Below are 12123 nucleotides of genomic sequence, written 5' to 3' on the forward strand. Positions count from 1 at the left end.
TGCCTGTCTCGATGGGTGTTTTCTACCTCTTCCTGCTTTTCCTTACCTGTTCTTATCACAAAGACACCCATCCTGAACCTCCAGGCTAAAAGCAGAGGTGGTACAGGTAGAGACTGGAAGCATATCTTTATCAAATGGAGAGAGAGGAAGGGGATGTCCCTATGGTGACAACATGGAAAGATAGGTTCGAGAGCCATCAAATCACCATCCGGGGCAATTGTTTCTCCAGGGACCCCTTATAAGTTTGGGTTATTCATTGGTGTGGGGTTGCCTATCCAGGGAAAATTACATGGTTTAAAATGTTAAGGTTGTGTCAAGGCTTCAGTGTTAAGGCCATTATGAGGTTATTTAGAGACACTCCAAGAATTAGAGAAGGCTCTCTCGGCCAAGAGTCAGATTCTTCCACTGCCTTAGGAAAGTTACCTAACTTCATTCTACTGATGAAATTCCCCTAAAATGGAAATAAACAGTGAGACTACTGTGTATTCTAGATCCCAAAGATACTGTTTATCTTAAGTGCAAAGTAAAATTATTTCAAAATGTGAATTTCCTTGGCAGAAATTGTCCTCCCCTCCCTCTCTGAAAATTAAGGACAGTTGTTAACATTCATGACTGTCTTTACTTAGGATTCAGGGCCGAGCCCTGGACATAATGCTGCCAGACCCAAGTACTAAAATCAGGACATTAACTTGGCACTTGAGGGAGTATTGGGGGCGGGGGAGGGAGGCACATATACATTATTTTTATATTGCAATGTGATAAAACGAAAGTGTACTTTAGGCTGCACTTTAAACAGTTATATTTGAATAAATAATTGAAACGGCAAGGGACAAAAAGGGTACAATTGGTCAACTTCACTTGTTTATAATTTACTGTGCTGGTCTACAGGATTCAATTCTTAATATTCTGCTTTTTTTGTCCGTACTTTCTGAGAGGATCTGAATATGGGAGAAGGTTTTCCCATTGCATTGCTTAGTTCTATCCCCAATATTGCTTCCTCTGACTTCAAAATGAGTGTGTGCTCAAACTAGCTTTGTGGTAGAAAAAGTAAGGGGAAAAGAAACAAAGAAAAAAATGCTGTAAGGCTAGAGGCTCTAATTAATCACTTTTTAGAAAAAAAAGGTTTTGATTCTGACATTCATCAGCATGGCAGGTTTTGGAATACTTTAGTTTAAGTTCAGGTATGGCCATTCCTTGACTATCGAGGAGATGATCTTAAACTCTTGAAACTAAGTACAGAAGTAATGTCACTGGTATTAAATTTTATAGAAAATGGAATGCAGGAAAACAACAAGAAAGAGCAATCGGAATAGGCATTCAAATCTGTAATAATCCTGTTTGGTGGTGGTGTTTGTTTTTTAAATTGAAGTCATCGGTCAGGGGGTTTCCCTCTCAGCACATATCCCCGTGATTATTGAGATAACATTGGGGAGCATCTGTGACTCAACAGTGGTGGGGATGTTTTTGTGTATTTACCAGCTTTTAAAAATGAACAGATAGATAAGCTATCACTAACTGATTTAGGTGCATTGTGGGCAGGCATCAAGACTGAAGGTGGATTGTCCCAGTCTCAGTCACCCGGACAGACAGGATTTCTCAGCTATGGCACAAGCTTCGGTACGCCTCAACCTGGACAAGCGCCATACAGCTACCAGATGCAAGGTCTGTATACACACTGATGTTGCTCTTTCCATTAGCCCTGTATGTAGGTACTTTCTAAAACTAGAATCTGATGTCTTATGTATGCAGCCGATGATGGTGGAAAGTGGACTGGGCTTAGAGGCAACATTCCTCATGCCTACTTTGGCTCTTCACTTAGCCACTCTCCTGGCCTAAATTTTCCACAATGCTAACATCAAGGGGTTAGACTGAATGAGCTCTAAGATTCTTTGGGAAATTGAAGCTTTCTGCCTTGGCTTCTATTAGTTATAAAAGGAATGAAAGAAACCAAATGTCAAGATATAACAGGTTGAGGTATGATATGCTAAAAACTTCTCTTGCTCTTGGTATGGTCAGTCACAGCTCTAGTAATAGAATATGTGGTATGTGTTAACGAAAGGATCGACCAAAGACCAGGAGATGAAAGGGACATACACTCAATACAGCTTCAAGATATTGCTTCCAGGGACCAATCCCTGGGTTCTGGGTTTGAAACTGTAGGATACACATAATGCAAGGACCTATGTGTTTTGCTCAATTGTCGGTCCAGGAAGGATTATGGGGAAACACTGGTCCTGCACCTCGGAGAGTATGAGAAACAGTGGACTTGAGAGTCCTTTTTTTCTTTCTATCCTCTCAGATTGAAAGCTTACGCAGCAGAAATAGTGCCTAAGAGAACTAACCAGCTATCAGAGTGTAAGTATAGTGTTAGAATAGAGAGAAGACTGGAATGGAAGGAGGAGAAAAGAAAGTTAATTTGGAGGGGGAAAAAAAACCTTCTTTATTGAAAAAAGAAAGAAGGACATGTATAGCTTCAAATTTAGCATTGCTTTTGTAGGTTTCATTGCATCTGGGACTTATCTAAGACTTTTTTGTGTTTTTGTACGGCCCTTTGCTGAATGACCTTTCCAGAGGGATTCTAAGAACCCAATTTCTATGGCTGAGTTATTATTTCAGATGGGTATTTCTATAATGGCACGTCACTCAATTTTAGATGATTGGATAAAATGTGATTTCCACAAATAAGCCAGATAATATGCTATGAACTTGAAACTTAACTGGCCAATATAATGATGAATAATGGTATACTATAGATTCCTTCTGGCCAAATTTGGATACATAATTAGATTCTGTTTAATATACATTTCTTAAATATTAAATGTGTTATGAAAACGCTTCACCATTATTAAAAGATTTTGTGTGCCCAGTTGTGGGAGTCTATTTTGACCTTTGAGTATCTTTTCAGTACATCTTTTTTTAATATAAAAATTTCTTTACTGTCTAAGATTATTTTTAAAATCCTCCAAATTCTGTTATTTTTAATTAATAGCAGTTATTTTTGCTTTCATCAATCTCATAAGGCACTAATACTAAAAGCTCATGAAGTAAAACCTCGGGTACTGGGAAATCTGATTGCTTTCACCTTTGCTGCAAGATTGCTAGAAAATTCTTTCTGCTTTATCTCTTTTTGTACATCCAGTGAAAGATTAGAACTTAAGTTTCACCGAGAAAGACAAAATGTTTTTCTTCATAGACAACTATAGAGTTCACCCCGAGGAAGGGAAAAACTTGCTGTTAGTTTTTGACATCTTTCTGCTCCCAAGGTCAGCCTCAGTGTTTCTGGAAGTTTGAGACTGAGGTGAGAGGGGTTTTTCTTCACACACCATTGACAAACCTTATGCAAATAAGTTAGCTGAATGGGAGAGTGTGGACTGACAAAAGGTGCCTGGAGACCCCTGGGTCAACGGTGCAAATAGTGGAGATAGTGTTTTCAATGCTGCTCGCCAATCAAAGAGTACTGACAGCAAGAATGAAGCAGGACTGCATGTGTGTGCATATGTACGTGTAGTATGGACAAGAGAAGCACTTAGGAGAATCTGCTTCCACCTTTGATTTACTGATCAGTTGCACAGACTATCTGCCCACTTTGTTATAAGCAACTTTTATTCTCCTTTTATGTAAACAGGCGTCTGACTTGAAATCAAGCTTTTAGTTATAATTTTTGAAAAATGCAAGTTCCGGACGGATTGCTGGCATCACCATCCATTTGCATCCCCCTCGCCCCTATCCACCACAGAAAACAAGAAATTGTGTTCGTTGTTTTGAGGCTGAATCATATGAAGAAAATGAAATTTTGTTTAGCGATCTGTTTGAGGTCAGGAAGTGCAAAAGATTTTCACATAAAAAACAACTGAAATTAAGTCGAGTCCCTTAACTGATGAAGCTTCAGCCTTGAAGAAAACCCAGCTTTCCATAATAACTTAGTTCCATTGCTTCTAGAAGGTTGGAAGGTAGTGACCATCTTAACTTGTATTTTCATCTCCACTATCTAGTAGCATGTCTAAAATATGCAAATGTTAGAAGTGGAGAGGCCGACGGCACAATGGACAGATATTAAGATTCAGAAGGACTCTAGTTCTCTTCCTTTGCAGAAATGAATTTGGCATAATGAAAATCTCAGTTAGTTTCTTCTCGTGGTATGCGCAAAGCAGCCTTCCCTTGTGTTCGTTCATACCATTGGGTGGAGCTGATTGGAGGCATCAGGAAATTGCGTGATGAAGGAAGTGTCAGGGTTTGCCATGATAAACGGGAGGGGTGACACACACATGCAGGAGACCCAGCGGGCTCTGGAAACGCCACTTCGTTTATTTTCCTTTAGATTGTATTGCTCTCACTTAGAGAAGAAAATAACACAAATGCTAACCCCCTCTTTCTATATAATGTTGTTTGATCCGTTAAAGAGATTGGGGTTCAAACTGATGACGAGAGACAATAAAGGAAGGGCAGAGGTTGTTAGCGGGGCATGGAAGGGCACACACCTCCGCCTCTCTCTGCACCGCAGTTACTGGGGTTGGATAGGAAGTGGGGGTGATTGGATAATAATCTAATAGGGGACACCACCTCTACTTCCTTTTGTCTGCCTCTCCACAGATTTTCAAGTACAAGCTGAAATGTGTCAGTTTATCAGTCATTTAGAACCTCAAAAGTGCTTAGCAAAATGTACTGTTTTGCATTATCTACAGAAATGGTACTTTTCGAAACAAAAAATGCCGAACTCCAAAATATCCAGTGTTCAGATCAGAAAGTATATATTAAACCGTTTTATAATGTGCAGTGATTAAGCTTTTGAGGTTTGCATTTTCTGGCATAAAATGATATGATAAAGTTGGAACTGGAGAATAACTATTGCAACTTGCACTAATGTTTAAAATTCCTCCATCACTGCTTTGCCAGTCCACTTGTATTTATTTAGTTGGTGCCTTTTTTTGCATTCTAGAGTTTGTGTGTGTGTGTGCGTAAGTTGATTTTTTTTTAAGTAATATTCCATTTCAGTTCTTTTGGGACCGTGTGATAGTTCAAGTGACAAGTGTTGAAAATTGCATGGAAATCTTGGGAAATCTAGTTATAGCAATAATTAATAAATGATCAATGCCAATGTTATTGTCTGTTTGAGTTGTTTTTTAGTTAAAATATATAGAAATTAATCAAGAGAGAGAAATGTAAAGACTTTGCAATTCGTGTTACCTAAGTGAAGCATTCTCTTTAGAACGTAAAAAATTATTACTGGGCTAGAAAGGAAAACTTGGTCATACAAAATCCTTCTTGTAAGAAAGGGGGAAACTTTGGTTTTAAATAGCCCATCTGGCCTTCAGAGGTCTTTCCCTGGGGAGCTGCGCTAACTTCTGCCACAGAGATCGCGCCTGATGATGGACATAGCCCATGGCAAAGAGGCCAGGGAAGGAAAGCAAATGGACTTCTGTGAAAATACACGAGGGACACATAGCATCCTGCTTGCCCAGTAAGTGCTAGAAAACGCTCTAAAGCATGGGAAGTACAGACAGGCCCCAGCAGGTTCCAGCATTCTTATGTTGGCTGGGATTCTGGTTTTTAATGTGAGTCCTTGTTCTCTGTGAAGTAGACCTTTGACCTACACGTTACCTTTTTTTTTTTTTTTTGAAGTTTTTTGAAGTTATAGCTGGGCAGTGTTCTCCAGGTTAAACCATACACAAAATTTCGATTTAACATTTTAAATCATGTTATAAAGCAACAGAGACTGGGATCTTCTTCACTACTTCACTATGAAAAAGGAGCAGGGATTTATTAATGAAAGTTTTGAGGGGTTGGTTTATTTTTAAACTACAATTGCTTAGCACCTATAGAACTGGGTGGCCCACGGAGTCTTCCAGCAAGACTGTTTCTTGTTTGTTACGGTTGACAAGACCATCACCCTTTCTCTGTAGGAACCCCTGCCAGTGACAAGAAGAAAGCAGAATCTTTGTGATACACAATCCCTGGGTGACGTCACGTAATTTACTTTTAAAACTATGTACTAGCCTAAAAAGACAGTAACGATGAAGAAGCCTTTCCGAAGTGAGACAGTTTGATTCTAAATTTATTTACTAAATTACTCTGGGGCGGTTGTCTCTACCCTTTGTGTCCGTGTAACCAAACTCAATACCACTTTTCATAATATTTAATCCTCTTTTCATGTTCCTGACTCTGAACATCTAAAAGGTGGATTTGGAGTGGTAGAGTGGAAAACAGTGATCCAAAAAGGGTGGAGATAATGGTCACTCCCTAACCAAGTATCCTTGAACAAGGAAGTCACCATTCTCTCTGCCTACTGAAAAATGACAAGGATGTCTGCCTCAGCTACCACACAGACTGACCTTGAAAATAACCTGAGACAACAGCTGTGGAAATACTGAAATATAAATGTACTATAAAAACCTAGGATGTTATTGCCTTCCGAATTTGAAATCTTTCATATGTAAGCAAGACTTATATTTTCATTAATATACCTGTGATATGCCAAGATCTGAACTAACAGCCTTTTAGGAGGCCTGTGCCTGTACCAAAATCAATGTTCTATTAGGGTGCCCACGTGGTACATGGATGTGAACTCCTTGTACCATCTCGGGTCCCATGGTCCTCATATCTGAGATCAGTGAGGTTCTCATACACTGTCCAAAATCCATGATGCTTAATCCATTTAAAATTTTATTTGATTTAAAACTCGGCTGGATCCCTTTTCTCCACATCCTCGCCAGCACTTGTTGTTTGTTGATTTATTGATGATAGCCATTCTGACTGGAGTGTGGGGATATCTCATTGTGGTTTTTATTTGCATTTCTCTAATGATTAGTGAGGTTGAACATTTTCTCATATGCCTGTTTGCCATCTGTATGTCTTCTTTAGAAAAATGTCTCTTCATGTCCTCTGCCCATTTTTTAATTGGGTTGTTTGTTTTCTTGGTGTCGAGTTGAATGGGTTTTTATAAATTTTGGATATTAACCCCTTATTAGATGTATCATTGACAAATATCTTCTCCCATTCAGTGGGTTGCCTTTTTGTTTTATTGATGGTTTCTTTTGCTGTGAAACCATATTTTTAGTTTGATATAATCCCATATGTTTATTTTTTCTCTTATTTCCCTTGCCCAAGGGGAAATATCAGTAAAAATATTACTCAGGGTAAGGTCTACAAATTTACATCCTATATTTTCTTCTAGGAGTTTTATGGTTTCAGATCTTACATTTGTGTCTTTAATCCATTTTGAATTTATTCTTGTGTATGGTACAAGGAGGTGGTCCAGCTTCATTTTTTTTTTGCATGTGTCTGTCCAGTTTTCCCAGCACCATTTATTGAACAGACTGTTTTTACCCCAATGTAACTTCTTGCTTCCATTGTCGTGGACTAAATGACTGTATAGGCATGGGTTTATTTCTTGGCTTTCTATTCTGTTCCATTGATCTATGTGTCTGTTTTTATGCCAGTACCATGCTGTTTTGATTACTATAGACTTGTAGTATGATTTGATGTCAGGTAGCATGATACTTCCTGCTTTGTTCTTATTTCTCAAGATTGCCATGGCTATTCAGGGTCTTTTATGTTTCCATATAAATTTTAGGATTTTGTGTTCTATTTCTGTGAAACGTATCCTTGGTAATTTGATAGGAATTGCACTGAATCTGTTGCCTTAGGCCGTATAGACATTTTAACTATATTCTTCATATCCATGAGCATGGTATGTCTTTCCATTTATTTGTATCTTCTTTAATTTCTCTTTTCATTGTCTTATAATTTTCTGAGTACAGGTCTTTTACTTCTTTGGTTAAATTTATTCCTAAGTGTTTTATAATTTTTGAAGCAATTGTAAATGGGACTGTTTTCTTAATTTCTCCTTCTGAGAGTTTATTGTTGGTGTATACAAATGCAACTGATTTCTGAATATTAATGTTGTATCCTGCTACTTTACTAAATTCATTTATGAGTTCTAGTGGTTTTCTGACGGAGTCCTTGGGGTTCTCTCTATATAGAATCCTGTCATCTGCATATAATGACAATTTTACTTCCTCCTTACCAACTTGGATGCTTTTTATTTCTTTTTCTTGTCTGATTGCCATGGCTAGAACTTCCAGGATTATGCTGAATAAAAGTGGAGAAAGTGGGCAACCTTGTCTAATTCCTGATCTTAAGGGAAATGGTTTTAGCTTTTTCCCATTGAGTATGATGTTAGCTGTGGGTTGATTGTATGTGACCTTTAGTATGTTGAGATACGATCCCTCTAGTCCTGCTTTCTTCAGAGTTTTTATCATAAATCGCTGTTGGATTTTGTCAAATGCTTTTTCTGCATCTATTGATATGACCATATGATTTTTATTTTTCATTTTGTTAATGTGGTGTATCACATTAATCAATTTACGAATATTGAACCAACATTGCATATCAGGAATAAATCCCACTTGATAGTAGTGTATGATCTTCTTAATGTATTGCTGAATTTTGTTTGCTAATATTTTGTTGAGGATCTTTGCATCTATATTCATTAGGGATATCGGCCTAAGTTTTCTTTTTTTGTAATATCTTTGTCTGATTTGGGGATCAGGGTAATAGTGGCCTCATAAAAAGAGTTTGGGAGCCTTCCCTCCTTCTGGATTTTTTGGAATACCTTGAGGAGAATATACACCCAGTTCTTTATGGAAGTCATTCTCACTTGACCCTTTTGTCATTCACCACGCCAGATTGAAATTTTCAACACCAGCAAAAGGGGACATAATTATGAGATGGAGAGACAGAGACCTCATAACATCATCCGAATTCCTAAATCCATCCTTGCTACATGCAATGTTAGACTTTCCAAATTTATGAGCCAATAAATTCCTTTTTTAAAATTTAAAAAAAAAAAATCTCAAACACCAGTACTCTCTCCTACTTGAACCTAGATGAAACCCTTCAAAGGTCTGAATCACACAGCTTATTCTTCTCTGTGTGAGGCAGCAGGATAAATATAACACAGGAATTTAAGGAACGTTAGTTCATGTTCAGGATGAAACATGATCGGGATGAAAACAAGGCTAATGAAGGCTTGTTTAGTACTGTTCAATGAAGAGGTAAATGATGATATCAGTTATGACTGAGCTGGAGTTTCCAGAAGGTGAGATCAGTGCAGAGGAAGAGTCATGAAAGCTTATTGGAAAGACAGAACTTGAGCCTTGAAGGATGGGAAATGGGGACTGATAGAGTGAAACGTTAAATTAGAGGAGCAAGAATAAGATGAGTTTCCAGGATAGCAGTGACCCTCCCTGAACTAATGGAGTGGTCAGCATATTCTCCTCCCTGCACCATCTTCCCCAGCTCTTCTCTCCAGCCCCCATCTCCAGACCCAGTGACAAAAACATACATACCCTTGCATTTATAATAGCTTCCCCCCCACACCTCTCCAATCCTTAAAAGGGGAATCAGAAGCATAACATTTTCTGTGTTCCAATATGTTCATATTGGTATGTTCATGGTATGTTCAACATTCAGATTGTTGGGTTTTTCAGTTAAAGAATGTCATTTCTTATCCTAAATTGTTATTTCCTTAAAAAAATGATCGAGAGACTTCTGCCACCTACCTTGAGTCCCCTCCCCACTCCCACGCCATGCAGTTCCCTATAAACCATTTGCTGTCTGATCTTTGGATAGTTTCTGCTCACCCTCTGCCAGGGTGTCTTCTTGCCCTCTTCTGTGCATGGTTGTGCTTTCCTTTCCAACCTAACTAGGTGTTGTCATTTCATTCACTGAGCATCTCCGTGTCACAATGTATGGTGCCCACAAACGTGATGCAAGCAGATATTTCTTTGTGTTGTCTTCATGAGTGTGTGTGTGTGTGTGTTTTTAAACTTTCCTCAAGGGGTGTTCTCATGACCTAAATTTATAAGTGAAGACTCCTGTAAATCAAACAAACTCATTTGGATCGGTCCTAATGGAAGAAGAAGGTCTTTTTTTTCCTGGTCATGTCTTGCCCTTTCTGCTCTACGGTGTCCATGTTCCAACCTGGTAGACGGTGTCCTTCTACACAAATGGGCCTGTCCTGCTGAGCCTGCTCAGAGCAGGTAGTGGGTGTAGCAGCGACACTCCGAGCTGCCATTTTGCCTTTGCTTTGTGGTATGGTGTTCTAAACTTTAGTAAAATTACCCTGCTAGTATTGGCACCAGATTTGCATCAGATCAGCTGTCAGAGTGGGACCCTCTGCCCCCTGTGAGCTTTACCCCTGCTGAAGGACCCAAAATACCCAAAACAGTCTCTCAGAAGCTTCCATTCTGTAAATGCTTGATGAGTGTGATTACTTTCTCAGTGAAAAAAGAAAGCTTACACTGCTTATGTGTTGTTGAAGCCATTGCTAAAACACCTACTAAATTGGTATTAACACACAGTGGTACTAAAACTCAGGCATTACAGTTGTTTGGGAAACCTGTGGATTTTCAGGTCATACCCCTTCTCCCCTCCACCTTCAGTAAGTGATTCAGTAATCACCTCAGTAAGTGATTCCTGTGTCTGACGAGAGGCACAGGTACGTGTCTTTCAACAACACTTCCTCATGAATCTGGCAGTTAGTTAGCATTTAATATGTTGGTAAAAATGAAAATGAAAAATCCCTTAGTTACTTTGAGAGGCAGTCTCCTGTGGAGATTAAGAGATTCGACACTGGAGCCAGATAGCCTGAGATTGACTCCCACGTCTGTCACAGTTGCTCATAACTTGGTAGTTTGTTCATCTGTAAAATGGGATATAATGGTGCCTACCTCATGGGGGCTTGTGACGATGCAGTGAGCTATGACATGTAAAATACTTTATTTGGGCCTGGCTCAGGTACCACTCAATAACTTTTAAGTACTATTATTCTTGTCACTGGTATTTTGCCTCCAACATATTGTTCTTAATCCTACAGAAGAGAACACATTAGTGAATTTCAGAAGATCCCATAAAGCGATATAGAATAGGTAAGAGGGCATGAAAGAACATTGTGCTGACTCTTAACTACGTTTGACCTTCACTTCCACCCGATGGAAGCTATATCATCTTAACCTGCTGTTTCCTTATCTGCCAAATGGAAATATTAATATTCCCTATAACATTGCATTGTTATGGAGTATGGATGAGCCTGTAAAAGGGAAGCATACTCCTAACATATAGTGAGCGCTCAATCGATGTTATCTGATTTGAGTGTTGTTATAGTTTGTATTCTGGGCATGTTTGTATGGTTTGACTACAGATATCCAATTATTTACATAAGCTCTAAGGTTTCTTTTTAGCCTTTTCCATAGGGAAAGGAAGAATTAATTTAAATATAATTTAATTTAAATATATTTATTGTATAATTAAATATAATTATTATATAATAATAAATATATAAATATATATAATTAAATTTAATTTACATAAATTATTTTGGGTTAACTGATTAATTGTTAATTAGTGTGAATTAGCTTAAAATACTGATTAGTAAGTCATGGGTATATATGTAAATAGATATGTATAAAATATATACATGTCGCAGAAATAGATAGATAGATAGATAGATAGATAGATAGATAGATAGATAGATAGATAGATTCATTGATTTGGTAATCCAGGCTTAGGAGCAAAGAGAAGAGTGGAATAATTCAGGGGAGGTTTTTTTTGAGAAAAGTGGTTTCTAGTTCATGCTGAATTTTGAAGTTGATGAGAAATTAGCCAGGATACAACGGGAAGAAGTTAGAGAGGCAAGGAGTAGCCTTAAGAGAAAAACACGTGTTGCTTCACTCGTCTTGGGCTGGAATGTGTATATGAGTGGGTCGGAGTTGGGGTTACTGGGAAGAGTCCATAGAGTCCAGGAGATAAACCGGACCCAGCCTGTGCCTAATAAAGAAACCCTGGTAAAGAGTTTGAATTTTATCCTGAGGGCAGCTAATGGCTCCTTTTATTAAGCAGGGGAGTGAGAAGCATCAGAGGTACACAGTAGAGAATGTATCGCACTGCCTTTGTGGAGAAGGAGCTGGAGCGGGTCAGAAGGTGGGCAGGAACCCATCAGAGCAGGCTGGCCTAGAAACCAGCAGTGTGCTCTGTGCCTCCGTCCCATGGGAAGGCAGGTGGGGCAGCCCTACAGACCTGGCTGGTGGTGAACGATTACTATTGCCTGAGCCTGATTCTCTCCTA

General features: G+C 38.7%; 1 protein-coding gene across 12 annotated transcripts in view; it reads left to right on the plus strand.

Annotated features, from left to right (window-relative positions):
• Nucleotides 1-12123, plus strand: part of EYA1 (EYA transcriptional coactivator and phosphatase 1) — a 303123-nt gene that overhangs the window by 187439 nt on the left and 103561 nt on the right. For 8 of the 12 annotated variants that reach the window (XM_033126640.1, XM_033126639.1, XM_033126636.1 and 5 more), the window contains one exon: nucleotides 1525-1662. In XM_033126640.1, coding sequence (XP_032982531.1) covers nucleotides 1525-1662 — 138 coding nt within the window. The remainder of the gene's footprint in view (nucleotides 1-1524; nucleotides 1663-12123) is intronic. The other 4 variants (XM_033126638.1, XM_033126637.1, XM_033126644.1 and 1 more) reach the window with 1 other exon arrangement.

The sequence above is a fragment of the Rhinolophus ferrumequinum genome, chromosome 14 (genome assembly GCF_004115265.2).
Source record: "Rhinolophus ferrumequinum isolate MPI-CBG mRhiFer1 chromosome 14, mRhiFer1_v1.p, whole genome shotgun sequence".
In the NCBI taxonomy this organism is placed as follows: domain Eukaryota; kingdom Metazoa; phylum Chordata; class Mammalia; order Chiroptera; family Rhinolophidae; genus Rhinolophus; species Rhinolophus ferrumequinum.